General features: G+C 34.6%; 1 protein-coding gene across 1 annotated transcript; it reads left to right on the plus strand.

The window, feature by feature from the left end:
* Positions 1-6,241: 6,241 nt before the first annotated feature.
* LOC110457735 lies at positions 6,242-14,800 on the plus strand. The gene is made up of 3 exons (XM_021509120.1): positions 6,242-6,677; positions 10,582-10,809; positions 14,076-14,800. The coding sequence occupies exons 1-3, from the start codon at positions 6,242-6,244 to the stop codon at positions 14,696-14,698; spliced, it is 1,287 nt and encodes a 428-aa protein (XP_021364795.1). The 3' UTR covers positions 14,699-14,800.
* Positions 14,801-24,524: the final 9,724 nt, after the last annotated feature.

Genomic DNA, 24,524 nt, shown 5'->3' on the forward strand with positions numbered 1-24,524 from the left:
GGAGGGGGGCAGGGGGGAGGGGGGGCTGAAGCCCCCAAAAAACCCATCTGGATCCGCCACTGTATTATGATTGATTTCCCTCCGACATCGGGAACAATCATATTTTAATATAACTCAAGATCACAAACAGTCTGATTTTGAGGAAACTTGGTGGTATTCATCAGCTAGCTGCGATAACGTAACTTTCTGGCGACGAGAGATATTTTTTATATATATTAAGCCGAGGAGGCCGGGTATTAATATTAGTACTAATCATCAGCCCGTGATAGGAATCTGAACTCTTTATGCAGGAAGGTCCTGACTCTAAAGGGATTCGTAGAAGGACATCAAAAACATCTCATCTAAAGCTGTTAGATTTACACCAACATTTCATCGAAATATCCGATGATTAGATGAAGAAGCTCATAATTTATATTCAACTTCTTTTATCTAGATCACAGTTAATCTTAGTTCAGAATTTAGGCATATAGAAATATGATCGTGAACTACGCCTGCATGTATAAACAATTATGCCCATTATATGAAGTTGAAAATTGCAAATTTTTCGTTCTTTAGATGTCATCACTCCATAATACATATATACATCTCTTTTTTGATTTGGAGTTTTCTGCAAATCAATGTTTGCGGAAAACTTCTCGACTGTTTTCAAACATTTTGATTACATGTATTGCGGAAGTTTTTATCAAGTTTAGGGGAGTTTCCCTTTATTCACTTACATCGAGCATGAATCTATTTATGAGGTCAAAAGTCAGTTTTTTAAATATATAGTCTGAATATATATATATATATGCTATGATAACAAGGTAAAATTCATAACAATATTTTCAAGTTTGACAGTCATATAACAGTCATTATATTTGGCTATTGAACAGTTTTACGGTAACATTTTAAAAAGTGTAAGTGATATTGAAAAGAATATACACAACGAGCGCGACGTTTTTTTAAATAATCAAGTCACTGCTACAGAAGTCGATTTTTTTTGTAAAAGTTTGAATAAGAAAAAAGCATGAGGATTTGATGGAGTAGTGTACGAGCATCTTATTAATGGGAACGAACAGTTATTTAGATATTTAACGATGTTATTTAACCTTGTAATAGATAATGAATATATACCTTCTGATTGGAAGAAAGGAAATATTGTTACGTTATATAAAGGGAACAATAAACCAAAAGATGATCCCAATAACTACAGAGGAATCACTTTATTACCAGTTATTTTTAAAGTTTTTGAAATGTTAATATCAGAAAGAATAAGTTCAATTCTTGAATCAGATACATTTCCATGTAGGCAACAAGCAGCCTATCAGAAAGGTTTATGTAGTTTATGTACATCATTTAATTTAAAGGAATGTATAAGATATAAGTTAGAAAATGATGATAATGTGTATGTTGGATTTTTAGATAGCAATAAAGCCTTTGATACGGTATGGCATGCAGGCCTGCTATACAAACTTTATGAAATTGGCTTGAACTCGAAGTATGGAAATTACTGAAAGGAATATATACTGGTGTCAAAAGTTGCATTATTTTTAATGGATTACAATCAAGATGGGTACCCATGGAGAGAGGTATTTTACAAGGGAGCGCATTATCTGCTAAAATGTATTTAGTTTGTATTGATATGTTGCTGAAAATATTGAACAGAGTGGCAAGGGATCAATGATCATCGACATTAGAGTTAATATACCCACTAAAGCTGATGATATTTGCCTCGTAAGCAATAAATATACTGATTTGGAATATATGCTACGGATGTGTGAAGATTATTGTAAAAAAAGGAGATTTTTGTTTTCTAACACCAAAAGTAAGTTTATGTATTTTAATAAGAAAAGAAAGTGAAATGTGCTACTAGTTTTTATTTATATGATAATAGTATACCGGAAGTGGAAGATATTGTTCACGTTGGTATTATGTTAAATAATAAATTCTAAACATATGAACGTACAATGCGTGCTTGTAGCAAATTAAAAAGTAGTACAATGAGTTAAATTAAGAGTGGTGCACATCCTTGTGCGTTAAATCCAGTTACTGCCGGAAAACTGATCAAACAAGTTGTATATACGTCAGCACTATATGGTTGTGAACAATGGATTTTTGAAGAGCGCAAAGATTTATTTTAAAATCAATTCAAGGTTTTAGCAACAGAACACGTACTGATATGTGCTATGGATTGATTGGATGGACATCAATAGAAAGTTATATAAATATAAGAAAAGTGTTGTTTTTTGGAAGGTTGTGTTATTTAGATAAAAATACATTGTCATCACGTATATTTTTAAGAAGACTATAGAAGGCTAATAAATCAAAGTATTTTATAAAGAATTGGAGACCTATTTCTCTATTAAACATTGTATACAAAATTGCTTCTGGATCAATAACAAGTAGATTCAAATTAGTTTTACAAAAAATTATAAACTCTGATCAATCAGGATTTATATCGGGACGCTATGTAGGAGAAAATACTCGCCTGGTTTATGACATTATGCAATATACAGAGGAAAATGATATCCCTGGAATGTTATTAATGGTTGATTTTGAAAAGGCTTTCGATTCTGTCTCTTGGAAATTCATAGACGAAGTACTTAGATATTTTGGATTTGGAAACGATATCAGAAATTGGGTCAAAATTTTACACTGTAATTCAAGCTCTGCTATAAACCAGGGGGGTAATTTATCAGCTTTTTTCAAAATAAATCGTGGTTGTCGTCAAGGAGATCCCATCGCTCCATATATTTTTATACTATGTGCAGAAGTTTTAGCAATCCGCCTTAGAAACAATAAGAGTATAACTGGTATAAAGGTTAATAACTGTCCCATCTTAAACTCTCAGTATGCAGATGACACTTCTCTGGTATTAGATGGTTCTGAAAAATCACTGAAAGGGGCGGTTGATGAACTAAATATTTATGCAAAAATATCTGGTCTTAAAGTAAATGTAGGTAAAACTGAAGTTGTCTGGATAGGCAGTAAAAAATACAGCAATGATGTTCTCCTTCCAAATATGAATCTTAGATGGGGAGTTAATAAATTTACTCTTCTTGGGATAGATTTCCATGTAGATCTTTGCAAAATACCTAAAATGAACTTTGATAAAAAATTAGTTAAACTTAAAGCTCTTATTAAGAGCTGGAGTAGAAGGTTGCTCACACCTATTGGTAGAATTAATGTCATTAAATCTTTATTAATTTCTCAGATGAATCATCTGTTCATTTCCTTACCTAATCCATCTGAAAAATTTATAAAACAGCTCAATTCTGTTCTTTTCAATTTTTTATGGAATAGCAAAACTGATAAGATTAAACGGGACATAATAATCCAAAATTATCAAGAAGGTGGGCTAAAAATGGTTAATTTAATGTCTTTTATTGAAGCTCTGAAAATAAGTTGGATAAGAAGGTTTTTTAGATCAGAAGGTAAATGGGTAAGCATTTTAAAATCTTGTGTAAATCCTCATATCTTGGCTAACTCAGGAAACGAGTACCTTAATAAAGTTCAAGGAAATTGCAAAAATGTGTTTTGGAAAGATGTGTTTAGGGCATGGTATAAATTAAGAGCAAAAGAGGAGCTGTTTAAAAATGAGAATTTTGCCCTACTTAAGACACCCTTATGGTATAACAAAAATATTTCTGTTGGTAATAAAGTTGTTTTTTATAGTAAGTGGTTTAAAAACGGGATTATGATAATTAATGATTTGTTGAAAAACAACACAGACTACTCTTTCTTGTCTTTTAAGGAATTTTGTGATCTACATGGTACAATAACTAATTATCTAGAATATCATGGCTTGATAACAAGCATAAAGAATTATCTGAAACAACTTAATTTGCCAAACAAAAATGTGATATACCCAATTATACCGTTACATCTTGTAATAATTTTAAAGAAGAAAAAAGGTTCTCAAGACTTCTATAATATACTTATCAGAAATAATGCATCAATAACTGCTCAAACAAAATGGGGAACTATATTCGACTATAATCAGGAAACTTGGGGGAAAATATATGCTATTCCTTTCAGGGTTACAAAAAATACAANAAAAAAAGTGAAATGTGCTACTAGTTTTTATTTATATGATAATATTATACCGGAAGTGGAAGATATTGTTCACGTTGGTATTATGTTAAATAATAAATTCCAAACATATGAACGTACAATGCGTGCTTGTAGCAAATTAAAAAGTGGTACAATGAGTTTAATTAAGAGTGGTGCACATCCTTGTGCGTTAAATCCAGTTACTGCCGGAAAACTTATCAAACAAGTTGTATATACGTCAGCACTATATGGTTGTGAACTATGGATTTTATCAAAGAAAGAGTTACTTTTGTTGGAAAGAGCGCAAAGATTTATTTTAAAATCAATTCAAGGTTTTAGCAACAGAACACGTACTGATATGTGCTATGGATTGATTGGATGGACATCCATAGAAAGCTATATAGATATAAGAAAATTGTTGTTTTTTGGAAGGTTGTGTTATTTAGATAAAAATACATTGTCATCACGTATATTTTTAAGAAGACTATACGCATCAATGCTGAACAGATCTGGTGACCATTTTGGACTTTTAAATGATATTTTGAGAATTTTTAAAAAGTACAATCTTTATAATATGTTGAACAAGTATATTCGAACGAGTGTATTCCCATTAAAACGGCAATGGAAAATAATTGTGAACAAATCTGTGTTGTTGAAAGAGGAACATGATTGGAAAGAACGAATGTCAAATGATAGTGATTTTAACAGATTTGTAATGGTTCATAATATATATTGCAACCACATATACTATGGAAACTGGCAATGAAATTCCCGGAGTTTAAAGATTCGATATTATATGTTACGGAATTAATAGTAAATATTCGTACTGGTAAAGCCAACGAGCTATGTCATAGATGTGGTATTATTTACCAAGATATATTAACTCATATCATATTAAAGTGCAGCTATACTGAACACCTAAACGACAAGTTGTGGTGTTCTATCGCAAACATTAGTGATACTGGTATTCTGCTGAGTGCGTACACATACACTCTCTGACAGATCACGAATTAATTCAAATTTTAATTGGGGGACAAATGACTTACGAATTAAATGTATTAGACATGAATGAATTTAGATTGAAATCAGTAGCAGCTGTCGAAAAGATGCACAAGTTATACTACCGGTAGTGTGTAGATATAATCTCACGTCCTGATAAAGATTAATATAAATAAAATAAATATAAAAAATAATATGAATGTTTCATATGATATGTATGTATTACCTCATCATATATACACTTATTAATGATATTTATTGAATGTATGACTTCAATGTAATTAAGTCTGTATATGTCATGTATGTTATTTGGTGCTTTTGTGTATTCAATATGATTTTCTTTTGTAATGTAAATATGTGCGCATTATTCTGTTTAAATGTAATCTTCAAATTGGAGGAAATAAAGAGAATAATAATGCCAAATTAAGTCCGTGGCTCCTGACTAACAACTTTATGTGGGCTGGAGGAACATATGTTTGACCAACATATGTAATTTACAGGTACGTTTATAACTAAAAACAAGTAACACACATATATATACGTCTCTATTTATACATATTATACAATGTCGTGCATACCGTGTACTACATAGACATATTGCTCAGTTACGGGAAACATATCCCTATACAGCTACACATTACATGTAACCACGGAATTATATTATCTAAGTCCTTAATAACTTATACTTGTGAACCCTTCAAAATGTCCAATAGTACGAATAAATCCCCTAAATTTCTGTATCTCTGGAAAAAAAATATCTCTTGATCTGCGTTAGTAACTACACAAAATTATCTCGATATTTGACAAAAAATGACAAAGATAATGGGACAATGTACGAATTAAATACCTTTATAAATTCTACTTCTAATTCGTTGAAATACCATTACACCAGGTTAATGCAGTCGATAGAAGTGACACTATGGGAGGGGAATTCCCAAGATCAATGTTTGTCACTCAAGCGTGCGTGCTATTTTCATATGGGGTCCTTTCGTTTATGTGGTCCGATCTATACCTTTCTTTATACTATTATGACAGTTTTTGCACTTAAGACTGACAGACCTTCAAAAGCATGATGAAAATATTAATCACTAAGACTCGCTTAATTTCTGTGTCAAAAAACTTGGTCTGTCGAAATCTGATACCATAATATGTTGATCAAATCAGTCTAAAGCAATAAAAGAAAGCAACCCCATTACCAACAAAATACAAAATGGCCTCCAAGCGAGCGCGGCATGATGCTACTGATGAAGAAGGTGAACAAAATGTGCATCGTAAACGAGATTCAGACACATGTCAATGTGATATTGGTAAGGACACAGTATTTATAGATATTCCTACAAAGATCATCAATGGAATAAACTTTGCGCTTGACGCTCTTATTAAGGAAGATTGCTTTTTACCTTCCATTACCTTGACACCACTCAAAATTTTAATGTGCAACGGGGCGGATAAACATGAAGGATTTCCGTTTTCCAAGGCATATTGCAGCACGGACATGTATGACACGGACTATGCATTTGGAACTGTATTCAGAAAGGGTATAAACATGCTGATTGACATGTTTCAACGACGTACCCCGGGAAATCGGCAGCACAGATTCGTTTTGAGCAGACTGTTGCATTACTTGAGTGACATGGTGAATAACGGTAGGTTATAGGCCTATATTACGCAATGTGTGTTGTGATATATTTCTGAAACATCTCTATACATCATTTTCAACTGTTCATCAACACTAAGCTTGCTAAATTATGTATGCGAGTACCACATCATGGCACATGATGGCGATTCTTTTGCTCCACTTAACAGGTCCAGTACTAGTACGCTCTGCCGATTGAGCTATATATAGCTGTAAAGACCTATAATAGCTCTATTAACCTATCTGAAATGGGTCTTTTGAGCTATTTTCAAGTGATTTTCTTTTTTAAGGAAAACGAAACAAAGTCGCTTTTAAAAGAAGATTGTATCATTAGGTTGATAACAAAAGACATTAAATATAAGGATTCTTTTTATAAAATAATGATGTAAAAAAATCGGAAATTTTACATTTATGAAAAATGAAAATAAACATCTAACTGTATGCTTTTTGTAGTCAACATTACCATAAACCTTATTGTTTCATGCGACTTTGCTTTAATTAAATGAAAATTGAAATCTGAGAAAATATAGCTCAAAACAGCTATAATGTATAGGTGTATATAGCTATATAGGTCTTTATATCTATATAGCTCAATCGGCAGAGTGTACTGGACCTGCTTAATACAGAGTTATGGATCTTTTTTCTCTGCTCGAAATAGAACTCAACTGTAGTGGTTTTATTTTGCTATCTGTGATTGTGATAGATAATATGATTTGTGTTTTCATTAAGTGTCATTATGGTCCACCGATTAACAGCTCTACTGAGCTATAATCGTTTCTTTGTTTAAAGAGCAATGATAATTAAAGATTCCTGTATCTAGGTCATGTACAGGAATTATACATGTATATAAATCTATATACTAGTTCACGTAGATTTCTTAAAAAAATGTACTCTTCTCGGAATGACAGAGTGTTGCATATTAAAATTGGGATTCATGCCCGACTATATCCAGAGTTATATCCAGAGTTATGGCCCTTGGTCAACTACCAATACCAAATTTTGTATGCAAGTATCTTTTGGGATGGTGGATAGCNTAGGGGAATCTCAACCCGAGGGGGAAGATTCTTATGTTGCCAAACACGAGGCTTTGCCGAGTGTTTGGCAACTTAAGAATCTTTCCCCGAGGGTTGAGATTCCCCTATCTTACCCACAAGGGGGTGAATGATTCTTTTTCTCTTACATGTACCCTGTTTTCCCCAATGTGTATCATATACACAATGTAATGATAACGTTACATGCTAAATTCAGGGTTGACGTGACGTTGATTGATTGTTGACGTGACGACATTGTATTGTTGCAGTGACGTCATACCATTGTTATAAATAGGGGAATCCCCCCGTCTCAACCCTAGGGCGGGGACAGATAAATCTAGCACCGGCAAAACGGGAGATAAATCTGTCAGGTGTGGGAGAAATATTTATCAATTATGGACTTTTGTTGATGTGAATATGTGGTTATATGAACCTGAGAAAGTAAAATTGACCGAGACCAGGTCGATGTTGATATAACTTTTTCAGGTTCATATAACCACACAATCACCTCAACAAAAGTCCTTAATTGTTATATTAGATGCGTAAGAATGTTTCAATCATTGAACAAAATACACATATAACGTATGAAAATTGTCATGAGGAAAATGCTCCATTTGACAGAGGCATTGTGACTTTTACAATTGAAATAACATCATAAACTGAATATTTACCTTATAATATAAGCTTCTGTTTCTAAAAATAGTAAAACAGGGTCAATATCACAAAAGATTGACCTCAGTGTCCATACACTTATGATATTTTAAAGCAAAAAAAAAATAATTCTTTAAATAAGGCTGTATACATTTGCAGATGCTAACATTTGTCATGTGATGTTTTTCAAACGACTTCCACTGATCAGAATTTGACTGGATACATCTCTAGGTGGTTGGGATTCAAAATTGTACAAATGCTGGGGCTAAACCCCCAGGGGCTGAGAGGTGGGCCAAAAGGGGCAATTTGGCTATATTGCTATAAATGAGTTCTTCTTTAGAATTATGCACTGGATATCAATCATATTTGGATGGAAGCATTCATGGGAGGTGGGGATTCAAAATTGTACAAATGGCTGACCTCCCAAATGGGCTGGGCCAAAAAGGGTTATTTGGTTATATTAATGGTTTAAGCGACTTCTTCTCTGGAACTCAACTATGGATATCGACCATATTTGACTGGTAGCATCCTCAGGTAGTGGGGATTCAAAACTGTACAAATGGCGTGGCTGACCCCTCAGGGCGCTGAGGGGCGAGGCCAAAAAGGATAATTTGGCTATACTGCTTTAAGCAACTTTTTCTCTGGAACTGAGTGATAGATATCAACCATATTTGACTGGTAGCATTCATAGGTGGTAGGGATTCAAAACTGTACATATGATGGGGCTGACCCCCCAGGGGCTGAGGGCGGGGCCAAAAAGATGAATTTGGGTATATATTGCTTTCAGTAAGTTCTACTCTGGAAATAAGAGATATATATATAAACCAGTATCAGCAATATTTGGTCTGTAGTGTCCCTATAGCTAGGTGGTGGGGATTAAAAATTGTACAAATGGTGGGTGCTGAGGGGCGGGGCCAAACAGTGTTATTTGGCTCGATATATATATGGCTTTAGGCAACATTACTCTGGAACTAAGTAATTGATATCAACAATATTTGGTTGGTTTGGTTTGGTTTAATATTGTTTAAAATACAATATTTGATACAGCGCCCTATCTAGCTAACATAAGCCACTCTAAAGCGCTTTACATTACAAAGATATACAATTTGTACAATTAGCAGTTACATTATAATCAAAACAATTTTGAGGAATTCGCAGGAGCTGCCTTATCAGGCACTTACGACTAGTCCTATGCCACCTGGCTAATATCTCCCCATGTGTGTATGCCTGTGTGTGTGCTGGAGATGTGATGTGTTCTGTTTGTAGGGTGATCGTGCTTCCAACGGCATCATTTATAGTTGAATGCTACAACACAGCAATCGCATCATCCACCCCAGACCAATTTATGCTCCACCTGGTTTGTTGGGATTGTGTGGGCAGGAGAAAAGCACCGACGTGGAAGGCCAGAGTGTTAACCACTCGACCAATCAGCCATTGTTTAACGTCTTATGAACAGCTAAGGTCATTTTAAGATGTGCCACCATATGTGTTGACTTGTGTATGTATACATGCATGTGTGTATGTGAGCTGGGGGCAGGGAAGTATCCCTAGGTGATGGGGATTCAAATTTTACTTTTGGTTGGGCTGAGGGGTGGGGCCAAAAAGATTTTTTTTGCTTTAAGGGACTTCTTCTCTGAAACTAAGCGATTGCTGGGCAGAAAGAGATGAATGCAGTCATAATATAAGAATTGACCCATTAGGTCTGCCCCATCCCTGCAGACTTAAACCCTGAGTCATAACTTTGAAACGGTTGAGATCCCCACCCAAAACTTAATGCCCCCTCCCCACTTTGGTAAATGTCCTGGAAACAGGGTGGGTGCCTGCAATTAAGCCCCCTCCCGAATTTTGTCTCCATGTATGTCAATTTTTGTCTCCGACATAAGCAAATTAGCTAAATGGATGCAAAACAACATAAACCCAAGTTTAAATACTACAAATGACTTTGTTTCTGAATTAGGCACCATAGTCAATGGCATGTAGTGACATGATAAGTATATTATGTAGTTGTGCACCAGCATTTTAATTTCAGATTTCAACAACTTTTAAGGGAGTTACGGCCCTTTATGCGAAATAAATTGTCTGGAAAACTCCATTTAAACTAAGAGGCAGATTAAATTGAAACTTCACTTGAATGATCAGTATATTATGTAGCTGTGCACTGGTGGGGGTATTAGTTATCCTCTGGATGACAGTTCTAGGTATTATTGATCAGTTCGGACATTTCCATTTCAGACTTGGAGTCATTGGAAGCTGATAACCTGACATCTTTAAAGGAGACACAGCTGTCTTCTGTACTAGTAAATCATCTTTTTGGGAAGTTGTCAGCCTCCTCATCATTTGTAATCGACAAGCAATGCAAAGGAAAAGAAGAATGTCGGAAAAATAACAAAGAAAATGTCCCATGTCCGTGTGGAGGTGAAGGGTGTCAACTTTCTGGATATTATGGAGACACAAGTATAGGTATGATATGAATATTTTTATCCCCTGCAGAAGTGAAAAAAGCAATGAGTGATTTGAGTGTTTGTCTAGTTTTCTCGGACAAGCCATACAGTTGTTCAAATTTGTGTACTATATCTGGGCTAGACTTTGCCTTTAGGTCAATTACTCTTATACTAGATATCTCTCAGTCACCAAACTTCCTTGATATATACATCTTGAGGAGTATTAACCCTTTCACCCCTATGTTACTTTAATCAACTCTACCATGCATTGCTCTGGATAAGTCCATCATGGTCTACAGTGGTGAAAGGGTTAAACACAAGACATAGTGATCTACATTTCACTCTTCATTGTGTTTGGTTTAAAAACGTATAATCCCATTTTTTGAGTTATTGTTCCCCGTACCTATCATAAAATTGTAATTATGTTAACTCGAAATAGTTTTATCTCATGGCATTATCTTCAATAAAGCATATCAGGCAGTACTTTAATGAAAACACAACGAAAATGAACTTAACAAAGAAGACATCAATAAAAAAATTCTGGCCAGACCGGGTTTCAAACCCTGGATCTCTGAAAAACACTTAGGGTATTTATATATATAATTAGCAGACACTGTGCACCCTTCTGCCTGCTCATCTGTCTTTAACAGTTGTTTAAAAGTTTTACTTTAGATAAGTTTGGGCATGGAACTTCCACTAACATAGGCAACAGTTTAGTTTGGGTGATGATTTGATAAGGCCATCACTGAAAAAGGTTTGTTTTTTAGCTCGACCATGGTGAGCTTATGCCATACCGCAGTGTCCTTCCGTCGTCCTTTTCCTTTAACTCATTCACCCCTGAACTTTCATAATGAACTATTCCAACCATTGAATTGGAAGAGTTCAAATGTGTCTTCAGGGGTGAATGAGTTAAAATGCTACTAGTCCTGAACGGCCAATTGCAAGAAGATTTTGACCAAATTTTGTCTGGAGCATCCTTAGGCCAAGAGGACTCAATTTTGTATAAACGGTGGGTGTGGCACCCTTGGGGCAGAGGGGTGGGGCCCAATAGGGGAAATAGAGGTAAAACCTTTAAAATCCTTCTACCGTAGGGATTAAGGGATTTTATCCTAATTTAGTCTGGAGCATCCTTGGGCCAAAGGGACTCAATTTTGTATAAATGGTGGTTCTGGCCCCCCAGGGGGCTGAGGGGAGGGGCCCAATAGGGTAAACATAGCAAATTCTTTCAAAATCCTTCTTCTTCTGTAGGAAAAATTTAAAAAAGAAAAAAAAAAAATGAATTTGGCTTGGGACTACATTTTTGGCCATTTACGAATCTGTGTCTACACTACAAAAGCTAGCTTTTCATGTAGTCTATTTTTGCACTCAGCACGTGTAAATATTGTGAAAAATCCAATTTGACGATCTGGCAAAACGTGAGTATTTCTGTGACAGAGTAGGTGATATTTAATTTAAGACAGGTTTAAAAAAAAATTACTACTTGCGTGGATCAAATTTTGGGTTAAAAATCATGTTTTTTTTGCATTTTTTGGCGGTTTTTGATACATGTGGTAACCATGGTTTTCACAAGTCCCAAATCTGGGGAAATCTCTTTTTGAAAAAAAAAATCATTCTTCTAAAATAACCTTATTCAAAATGTAGTGTATAAATATAGATATATATGTAGGTGTGTTGTGCAGGATGAATCCGCTATCCATATTTATCCGAGACATGCCCTTTATTTTTAGGGTCAAGCCATTTCTACTGTACTCTGGTACCATAGGAATGAAAGGATTCGTTGTATATTTGGTCTGAAGCATCCTTGGGTGAAGGGGAACCAATTTGGTATATACCGTGGGTCTGGCCCCCAGGGGCCTGATGGGCAGGGCCCAATAGGGGAGACATAGCAAATTCTTTAAAATCCTTCTTATTCTGTAGGAATGAAAGGATTTGGTCCATATTTAATGTGGAGCATCCTTGGGTAAAGAGGGACTTATTTTGTATAAGCGGTGGGTCTGGCCACCCGGGGGGCTGAGGGCCGGGGCCCAATAGGGGAAATATAGCAAATTCTTTAATATTCTTTTTCTTCTGTAGGGATGAAAGATTGGTCTGAAGCAACCTTGGGTGAAGGGAACCAATTTTGTATAAACTGTGGGTCTGGCCCCCCAGGGGCCTGAGGGGTGGGGCCCAATAGGGGAAACATAGCAAATTATTCTTTAAAAACCTTCTTCTTCTGTAGGAATGAAAAGATTTGGTCCATATTTGGTGTGGAGCATCCTTGGGTAAAGAGGAACCAATTTTGTATAATCGGTGTGTCTAACCCCCCTGGAGGCAGAGAGGCAGGGCCCAATAGGGGAAATAGAAGTAAAACTTTGATAATCCTTCTTCTACCATAGGCTTTAAGGGATTTTGTCCTAATTTAGTCTGGAGCATCCTTGGGCAAAAGGGACTCAATTTCATATAAACAGCGAGTGTGGCCCCCCCTGGGGCAGAAGGGAGGGTACCAATAGGGGAAACATAGGAAATTCTTCAAATACCTTCTTCTTCTGTACGAATGACAGGATTTTGCCCAAATTTGGTATGAAGCATCCTTGGGTGAAGGGGAACCGATTTTGTATAAACGGTGTGTCTAACCCCTCTGGAGGCAGAGAGGCGGGGGCCCAATAGGGGAAATAGAGGTAAAACTTTTAAAATCCTTCTTCTACCATAGGGATTCAGGGATTTTATCCTAATTTAATCTCGAGCATCCTTGGGCCAAGGGGACTCAATTTTGTATAAGCAGTGAGTGTGGTCTTCCAGAGGGCAGAAGGTGGGGCCTAATAGGAGAAATAGAGGTAAAACCTTTAAAATCCTTCTTCAACCATCAGGATTACAGGATTTTATCCTTATTTAGTCTGGAGCATCCTTGGGCCAAGGGGTCTCAATTTTGTATAATTGGTGGGTATGACGTCGACCCTCCTAGGGGCATAGGGGTGGTGCTCTGTTTGAAGTTTGTTCTCGCTATATCTCACGTACTGGTTGGAGCTTTCTGAAAATTCATATGTTCTTACAGCACCTACCATGGAGTGCTATATCTTTACTTCATACCAATTATTTTAAACATATTCAGGTGAGGGATACATGCCCTCTGGGCCTCTTGTAGTGAGTTGGATGGGAAACTGCAAAGCCTCTTGTAAGATATTTAAGATTTCTAACCCATGAGTTGACATTGTTCTGTCTTACCTCCGATGTGGGAAAAGATAATATTAGTCCTCTATTATGTTATGGTAACATATACCGTAGTTTGATTTTTGTTCCGTTCAAAAGGTAATGAATTGGTTTGGCATGGGAGAGTGGACACCCTTGTTAATAATGAAGTGATTGTGGACACAATAGTAGATGATGACGATTCAAGTCGTAGTCCTGGAGAAAACTCATCTGTGGAAGAGAAAATGAGATCTTGGTCCTTGATAAGGAGTCACCAAATAATTGCAGAAACCATTGTCTTCTCGTTTCTTAAAAAACAAAGGAACCGAGAAAAGGATGCATTCCTTTTTCCTTGTGTTGCAGTTTCAGATCAGGACATGGTAATTTATTTCTATGATTCGTTTCATGATATTCTTTTAGAAAGTTCAAAAATTCCTTTGCATGGTGTTTTAACGGGCCCTGTAACTGGATCAGTGAACTTGATTGCTGTGTTGGTTTCCTGGCTTGTGGTTAACCATAAGTACCTGTGTGATGGTGTTGTAGAAGAAATGAAAACCACAAGAGCTGGATTTTTCTCACAGGCAGGATCAAAACTCAGAATTTATGAAAAATACATAAAACTTGGAGATGTTGGAAATGCATCTCGGGTGTCGCACGATGCCACGGAAAATGTATTTAGGAAACGACATATAGATCCTGAAATGATAGAGCGAAAGCAATTGATTAGAACAAAGGATAACTAGTTATTTGTTATTGAGGCACACACATTTACATACTGTTTCCAGACGAATTGTGAAACCAGTCATTTAGATTGGTGTGTTAATGACTACATGATTAAAAATAATCGGAAAAATTATGCCTTTGCATTTTCTTTTACAGGTATTATTCATATATGAAACATTATAAGGTATATTTACTGTACCAAACACAGGTGACTGTAAGTCGCTTGTGTTAATATTTATTTTTACAATTGTTTTTCCTATTACATAATCCTGCTAGAAAAAATTAACGACTGTGTTTCGTTTGTGTCTGCATTATTCTTATTTTGAGGTGATTTAATTGGCTGTTGTCAGTATCTTAGTTATTTTACACAAAACCTTTACTTTTGCAAAATAGAAGTGATTGAATGAAGCAACTTTATTTTTTGCTGACACCAAGACGAACTTTAGATTGGTGTTACTTAAGTATTTACTTAAATTGCCCAAAGGTTTAATGACTAATGAAGCTATTCTTCTGTTGCTGTGTCCATTTGTCAATACTGCTGTCTGTCGTCAAACTTCCTGTTTATTCCGTATATACTTTATGCAGGAAGATTGGAGAAATCGAGAAAGAGGTGAAAGGTCAATGGATTGTCATGATTGTCTGCACCATTGCATTTTATTATATGTATTCCAAAAAAAGGATCAAGAAATTAGTGGTTAAATTATTGTAGTGTGTATAAGGATTGATGCTATCATTGATTCAATGTTGATAAGGTAGTCAGTGTTGTAAACTTTTAAACTCGAAATTGAGTTTAAAGTTGGCTTAAGTTAAATTTCGACAATACATCGTAAATGCATTTCACTATTTTCAAGTCACCTGAGTCACACAGTGACCTATAATTGTGATTACCTTTCCCTCAGGTAGCTGTGGGGCGGAGACATCAGGGGTCATAGAGTACGAAGCTTTCAAATGATTTCTCCATTGAAACTTATCAGTGGTTTTTCAACGACAGTTCACACTGTGATCCTTAGATGATGAGGATCAGAATCTCTGTTCTAAAAGTAGTCGACCCCATCTTCGATATTGAATTCAAAGTATAGTTTTTTTCATGATTCACAAAGAAATCTAACATAAAATTATGAAGAATATCATATTGCTGAAAACATATTTTCTTTGCTGTGTTAGAGTACAGTAACATATTCTTTGAAAAAAATCATTGAATTGTACGTTTTGCAACCAATCCTTACGCAAGATAAATCTATATGCATTTCCTTCTTTACTCGAGAAAATGAACGACTCTTAAGCAAAGGAAACTGCATCCTCGATTCTACAGGAGTTACGCTCACTTACATTCTCTGCACCCCTGGAATATGACATAGAAAAAATGAAGGCACGCGACAAGCTATTTGATTGGTATCAGTTAAAAGAAACCTAACTAATCGCTAGGCAGATTCCTGTTGCTTTGAAGATTACAAAGGAGTGAGAACCGACTTCAATGCCTGTCTATTGTACCGTTACCAGACCGCGATATTCTGTTGATTTACATCAACGGATCAACCCAATCTCCTTATCTCATCCACAAGTTGGCGCACACTGAGCCTTCGGGACGTAGGGAGGGTTACTACATGTACCCCTGGAGTATCGAGGTTGAAGAAAATGAGGAGATACTGTTACATCCATCCTAGATACTCCAGGAGTAGCTGCCTCTTGAATATTTTCGATCAAGGTTAAGTTGTATTTCTCGCAACATATTAAGTTAAGGATGTACACCTCTGAGAAGTCAAAAAATTCCTGTATTAAACTTTTTTTCTTATATTAATTTTTGGAAAAAGGAGATAACGGCATAGTAGAAAATGCAAAAAATATAATATGTCCGTGTGTTCGTTTTTGTGCTATGATCGGTCAAAGATACCAATTGAACACAATAGGTGATTTTAGGTGAATTTTCGGGTTTTGACCATTTGCAAGNGATTCATATTTTCTATGGGAGCAATTAAAAGATTTGTGTATGGATGGCTAGGTAATTGCCTTTCGTTGACATAATCATACACCGATTTTTTTTGTGGATTGAAATCTAATACCCAAAATATAGACCATCATTGATTTTTGCATCAATACAAGTATGTCTCTGTCTCTGCCTGCCTGCCTGTCTGCATGTATGCATTATTATCAATCTTTATCAAATGATCTGATGATAACAATAACTGTGCACGTTTCAAATGTCAAACAGGACTCTTACTTTTTAATTCATTGCCACTTCGAATGTTTTCCTTGACTTTCAATATTCATACAAAGACAAGAAAAATAAAAACGTGATTACTGTTAGCAAGACTTTATTTTCTGGATCAATGACTAATATAAAACAGTTGAAAATGATGCTTCTTAAATCAAAAGTTTCTTAAATCATTATTACATCAAGAAATACATGTAATATTTTCCTGTATTTTTATTTTGTTGCGTTTATCGTCGATATCTGCTTTTTCAGGGAGGCACATTTTAACCTTCAAGGTATTAATTAATTGTCCAAATCTTCCTTTCTTTCCGGAGATTACTAAATATCGCCTATTTCACTTCTAAATGGACTTAGCATGACGATTTTATTTTGTCAAAATAAAAAAGTGAATAATGATCATGAAGTAAGCATCATAATAATTTTAGAATGGTCCAATACTTTCTTTCTTTTCCATTGTTAAGATATATAGTATACTTATTGTTTACCTTTTGAATTAGTTATGATTGAAATTTGATTGGTTCCTTGATTGTTCATTGTGATATAATTCTTTTTCGTGTTTTCCCTCCCTCTATGACGTGACCGGGTTCAGGTTACAGAGCATATGGAGTTCATCATACGAATCGTTTTCATCGGTTGTTTTGTGACAGAGCATACCATGCCCATCGAGTGATTTTCCGTCACATCGCAGTCCGAGTGTCGCTTGTATATACATGTAGTCATCTGACATTTGGAAACAGGAAAGCGTTGATCCTTCTGGAAAAGTCCCTTCATCTGCTGCTGTGAAACATTGCAGGTTTAGTTCTGATGGGTGACAGGACACTTTGAATGCATCCAACATGCCATAGCTTTCTGTAAATGAACATATATAAAGGTCAATACATAACTTGTAAAATAACCTGGTAATTAAATATTTTTTGTGCAACTACAATATAAATGTCAACAATCGTTTATGTCTTCACTAAACGTGCGTTAAAAATAAAAGGTTACTTTGTTATTTTTGCTTTCGCTTGGCTTGTCATTGCCAAATGTTATATGTATCTTCTTACAATTTTTGCTAGGTGAAAAAAGTTTATATTGGCAACATACCAAATGATTATATTAGTGCTCTTTTTGCAATATGGATATAATGCATGCATATTCATAGGTGACCTAAACTTATATTTTCATTCCACTGGCTAGCATATCTATCTGATTCAGATTTATTTATTGATTAGATTTTGTTCAAACTAGAATGATTACGGTTTGGCTAATTATGTTCTCATCATCTTGGTTGAACTAAAAAGAAACAACATTTGGTAGCAGTGCTCCGACATCTTTAATTTCAAATCTGAAATATTCTATTCTGGTCTTTTGATTCTGTTTCGAATAAACAAATCAGTCAAACTATTATGATATGACGGGCGATAGCAGATTGCATAAACAATACAAAATATTAATGACTGGAAATTGTCACGTCACAATCATTTTAAAACTTGTTATGTTCACGACAAATTCGCCTTAATTACGAACGGCAAAATACGAAAGTTAAACAGTGACAATAATTTCCCAGCCTATGGTATTACCTTTTTTTCTCAAAAATGATTTTTTTTTTTTTATTGATTTGTATATGTATTTAAAGCAGTTTTCCCCCCATTAAATATGATTTAGTTTCAACTAGTATATTGTCTGTAAGATTAATTGTGTTTCGCGTGAATTTGTTCCCTTCCATCGTGGTGAATTTACCAAAATCCTTATTTGGCAGACGTTGTTACCTCGATGTTTTGTCAGTCTAGATTTAGATACAATGCCATTTAGATTTTATTGATGAGAAAGATTACTATCAATATACCAAATTACCAACGTTACTGTTTGTTTAACACCGATAAACTATGTAAATTAAGCATTCATTCAACAGCCCTAGATTTAATATCCGATTCAATTGACAAACAAACGCTTTTGCAGCAGGTGTATTCCTTTTTACATTATAATGATTTAACTACATAATGTAGTTTGTAATGTGCTCCTTTATTCAACTATTTTGTTTTCTTTTTAGTAATAGTTTGAACTTACCAGGGTTGTAAAGACCACCATTTTCCGATGCCTCCCTTTTAATTCCTGTTTTCCATTTGCGCATTGCTTCATCAAAACCTAAACAAAACAGCAAACAACTGTAACATTGATCTGAATGTAACAGAATATTATGTATAAATCATCATATACTTATCTCGATACATATATAAATATATATACATGTTTCACAAGGTACTAGTACATATATGGATAAACTCCATCCCACCAGAATATTCATTGTTTTCTCATTTAATGTATTTGTCCATGTTTTTTTCTTAGAGACCTCAATATTACAAACAAATTACATTTAGCCTCGTGTTATTTCATTTTTCTCATACAAACAAAGTACTAACAAGAGTTTTTCTTCCCTTTCCAAAAAACCCCCCCCCCCCCCCATTTACGTAGGTCCTCGTTAAGCAATCATTATGAATCAATCACATTTTTTTTATTTTTTACTAGAAAATAAGGCGAGCCACACAAAATATCTATCTCCGTATTATTACTTTTTCTGATCTTAACTGAACGTTAAAAGGACGATCAAATGTAACTTGATGTACCTTTATTTTGCAGTCGACTCCAAGTACAGTCATCAAAAAGATTTTGTTTATAAAAATCAACCTCCTTCATTTAAGCTATAAAGTCTTTTGTATTTCATGTTACGTTATTAAGGTACTATACCGGTGTTTATATGTTAATATATGTATTGCATATGTTAACCGGTTGCAAACAGTAGTATGAAACTTTTTTCATGTTGTCTTGAGCTGACTTTTCATAGCTTTAAATTTGCTGATAAAATATTTTCATGTCACAGTTATGTTTCAAATGAGCCCTTGTATTGAGTTTAGTCAAAAGGATTGTTTTATGTTTAACTTGAGTTTTCAAAGCGTTTTTCTGTTATGCTGTCTATCTTCTTATGCTGTCTATCTTCTTATGTACAAAATACAAGATACAAGAATTTCTATTTAACGTCTCATATTTAAGAATATTTTTCGATTTTTAGCACCTCTGATGATACTTAAATGGACAAAATGGCCAAGTGACGTAGTACATATTTATTTTGTGTGGCTCGCTGAGTCACCTATTGTATTATTTTTTACAGGAGAGTCAATATCGCGTAACCTAAATAATTAATACTTTGCAAAGTAGAGCCATGAAACTCCACTTGATTACAAATATATATAGAATTTTACAGACATTTGTTTTAATGTTAATTCCTGCTAACTGTTTATTTTCTATAATAATTGCCAATAGAGTCATTTATAAGCTTAAAAAGAGTACAAATATAAATACGTAGAAAATACATACCTTTCCAATTAGCATTGGTGACGAGTGGAATCGTCACAAGCAGCAGCAGAAGTAGGCAGGAATTCATTTCAGCGGAAAAATCAGATACAATGTTGTTTGGAATTTTGTATGAAACAACAATACTGGAGATCTCTCGGTGAAGATGTGATGAATGCAAGTATACCACGAATTTATTGACATTTTGCCAGCAGGCTGTTGTCAATCGCTACCAACAGTCACATTTCAATTTTCTACATTAAAAACTAAATTTGGAAAATGAAGATATTTTAGCCTCATCATCAAGATTGTTCTGATGATTATTTACATTATATAGCTCCACTAAAAAATATTTTATCCTTTTTCACATTTAATGTTTCAAAATAGATCAGCCAGTTGAAAGGTAGACGAGAGGTGCACACATCTGTACACAATTAATACGAATATATTCAATTTGTTTTTGGTTTTCTACAGTTATTATAATTTGGATGTAACTGTTAAAATGTTGTTTCAGTCTAGTCGAAAGCCGCTTCCTACCGACTTTTCTGTGAGATAATTCTCATAGTCTCATTGATTAAATCTTCCGACCAGTAAGCCAGTGGTCCGGGATCGACTTCTGTTACTTTTACATCAACATAGGTACATGAATGATATTGACAAAAAAAATTCACCACTAGAATCATCCAAGATAGCATAGACATGTTTTTTTGTTTTTATATTTCCAAACAAGTTAGGGCCAGGTCAGCACGTAATAACTGGCGATCGGAATTTTTTAAGTAATGTTTAAAGATCATGACAGCTTTTCATTAAGGGCGAAAGTATTAGGAAAAACTTCTTTTATCATTAGGATGTGAATTTAAAAATACCGATGAAATCCGCCTAAGATTATTTCAAGCAATTGGCTAAATGAGTTCTTCAGGTAACTTTCAAGCCTGTAAAATCTATCAAGCTTATCATTAATTTTTCTATTGCAACACAAACTAGGCTAGCTTGGTAACCATGCATTGATACCCTTTTTACACAGTCCGATATTTTGAAGACAACATACAATATGTTTCAAATTTACCTTTTTATTACTAGTAAAGAAAGCATACTTTTGATTAAGTTCAGATTTCCGTTTCAAAGTTTTCATTTCAACATTTTTATGTAACATGTTGCTTAATTATTGCCAGACAAACATTTTATTCTATTATAGCATCATAATTAATATCTGTACATACGCAGATGTTTTATATATACACCTTTGATCTCATTATAACATAAATATAATATAGAAACTACAATTTATATTTGTATACAAGGACCAATTACTTCAATATCTAAAAGTAATATTTGTGTAACATGTTGCTTAGTTATTGCCAGACAAACATTTTATACTATTATAGCATAATATTTAATATATTTACATACGCAGATGTTTTATATATACACCTTTGATCTCATTATAACATAAATATGATATAGAAACTTCAATTTAAATTTGTATACAATGACCAATTGCTTCAATATCTGAAAGTAGCTTAATGGTTTTCATAATATCATGTTTGCACATGGGCGAGTCATTAAAATTAACATTATACTAAATGCGTCACGTGATAACAATCAAATGTTCTAAACTTGGGCTAGACGTGGCCTTTGTTTTGGGGAAATTCGGTGCCTATTGAATCCGTCAAAACATCATAACAGGTCCGAACATAAAACATTTATCATATAAACTCAACACAGTAAAAATAGACAAACGCGTATATTTCTTCCCTTTGTCTCCGGTGTTGCATCTTCTGTTGCACAATTTTAATATTGATTTTGATTTGTTCTATAACCTGCAATAGCAAAGTACAATTACCACTACGAAACATTCAATTTAAAAAAATATGGTGTGCTTGACTGGACCGCCAAGATTTCTATGACCACTACTTCCGATTGACTTTTCCATTACAATTCTTGAAACGCAAGTAATATATGCGCCACGTGCAGTCACATGACCCTCACGTTCAATTCGATTACCTGTACTATCCTACAACACTCTTGACACTATCGTGTTTATAAACATAGGTGTCGCGTGACTATGTAATATGTGTTTTCATATAGCATTGTTTAGCTCACCTGCCCGATTGGGTAGTGAGCTTATGCAAGGTATAGAATATTCATATATGGCGAGTAGCTTCTTGGGATAGAACCCAACGAAATGTAAATGACATTGACCTATTTTCAAGGTCACTCGGGTCAAATATGTCAAACACTTTAAACGACTTCCTTTGAGTAATCTAAAGTAATAGAATTGCATTATTTGGCTGGTAGCTTTCTGGGAAGGAGCATGACAACGTTTGAGAACGAAAATGACCTTGACCTACTTTCAATGCCACAGGGGTCAAATATGTCAAACGCTTCAAGCCACATTTTCTTAAGAAATAATAGGTATACAATCTTCATATTTGGCTGGAAGCTTCTTGGGATAGATCCCAACGAAATGTAAATGACATTGACCTACATTTAGGTCACTCGGGTCAAACATGTCAACAACTAAAAAAGTTTGCGAATGAAAATAATCTTGATCTACTTTCCAGGTCACAGGGATGAAATATGTAAAACACATCAAACGAGTTCGTGCGAAGAACTGAAAGGTACATAATCTTCATATTTCACTGGTAGCCTCTTGGATTGAGCACGACAAAGTTTGCGAATGAAAATGACCTGCTGGATAATCGAAAGGCACATAATCAATATATTTTTCTGGTGGCTTCATAAAGCTCACCAAAGTTTACGAATGAAAATGACCTCAACCTACTGTAAAGGTCACAGAGGTCAACAACACTGCAAACCACTTGTTGTTAAGAACTAAACGGCATATAATCATAATATTTGGCTGGTGCATGAAGCTTCTTCTTTGGTTGGAGGCCGACCTGTTTGCAAATGAAAATTACCTTGACCTACTTTCAAGGTCATAGGGATCAAATATGTTAACTACTTCAAACTACTTCTTCTGAAGAATGGAAAGGCATATATTCATAAGATTTGTCTGGTAGCTTCTTGGGATAGAACCAACAACTTCTGCATTTGAAACATTATTAGCACAGTTTAATAGTTAATGATAATTGTTTGCTATGACTGATTCAATATCCAGGTGAGCGATGCAGGTCCTCTGGGCCTCTTGTTTCTTTTAATTTACAAATGTTCATTAGAACAATTTTGTTTATTACTTGATAAAATCATTCTTGTGACAAATATTGATGATTTATTTCACTAAATGTAACTAGTTTGGTTCTTAAAAACTCCAGTAGTGTATAGCAGTATTCAACATGATCCCGACCGTTTCTAGCTTAGTCTCATCTATTGTACATACTGAAGAAACGTTTAAACTACCGGATCTAGTCCCTTAGTGTTAGGATAGACACTCTCTCTTTATTGGAGACAAATTATTTGAATGTAAAATCTGAACAAATATAAAAAAGATAATTACTTTTTTGTACAAATAATTATGCTAATTACTATAAAAATTGACATAAATGTAGGTAATGGAGCAAGAAAAAACCCATCTATAAAACCTATCAAGTCAAACCTAGGGGAATAAAAGATCCAATAGTAGAGTAATCCACCTCTCGTCCTATGAAGGATTTTATTAGGATTTTATAGGAAAAAAGATGGACGCAGGCAATTATCTACACCAATGATACAATACATACATATAGTTCATTAATATACTTTGCAAAGTGATCATATTTCATATCTATGTTTTTCCAGTTTTCATCTAAATTGACCTCGAATTCTTCAATTGTAGTTGAGTCTATAACTCTCTGTTGGAAACTGTGCCATATTTTTATTGTCCTGAAATTGAAACTGAATTTTCTGAGATATGAATAACAATGGTTTATCTTTAATGTGATGAATGACCGCGAGTTCTTGATAAATTATTTTGTACAAAGAGTACATTGCTGATCTCTCATCAAATATATTGTTATTAATCTTAGATACATGAATAATGTCTCCTCGCATCCTTCGGTATTTTAAAGTTGGTAGTTTAAGTATTCTGAGGCGTTCACTATAGGATAAATCCTTTAATCCTGGCAGTAATTTTGTGGCTCTTCTTTCTACCGATTCTCAAAGCTCAATGTCCTTTTTTTTTTTGAGGAAAAGGTGAAGGTAAGACACAAGTGATTACCTTGTGGCCCTCTTTAACTATTTTTTCAACATTATCTCACCCTCAATATATATCACAACATTATACACTCACCTATGTTAATAATTTCTGAAACATAATAATTAATAAACTTTGTTATGGTTCAAGAGTCTTTGTATCTCGGCATTAC

The sequence above is a fragment of the Mizuhopecten yessoensis genome, unplaced genomic scaffold (genome assembly GCF_002113885.1).
Source record: "Mizuhopecten yessoensis strain PY_sf001 unplaced genomic scaffold, ASM211388v2 scaffold9301, whole genome shotgun sequence".
Taxonomy (NCBI): Eukaryota; Metazoa; Mollusca; class Bivalvia; order Pectinida; family Pectinidae; genus Mizuhopecten; species Mizuhopecten yessoensis.

Excerpts from the sequence above, each read along its gene's own strand:
- LOC110457735 (XM_021509120.1), top strand. The coding sequence starts at position 6,242 with ATGGCCTCCAAGCGAGCGCGGCATGATGCTACTGATGAAGAAGGTGAA. Across the intron at positions 6,678-10,581 it reads GAGTGACATGGTGAATAACG|ACTTGGAGTCATTGGAAGCT; the intron begins GTAGGTTATAGG and ends TTTCCATTTCAG. Across the intron at positions 10,810-14,075 it reads TTATGGAGACACAAGTATAG|GTAATGAATTGGTTTGGCAT; the intron begins GTATGATATGAA and ends TCCGTTCAAAAG.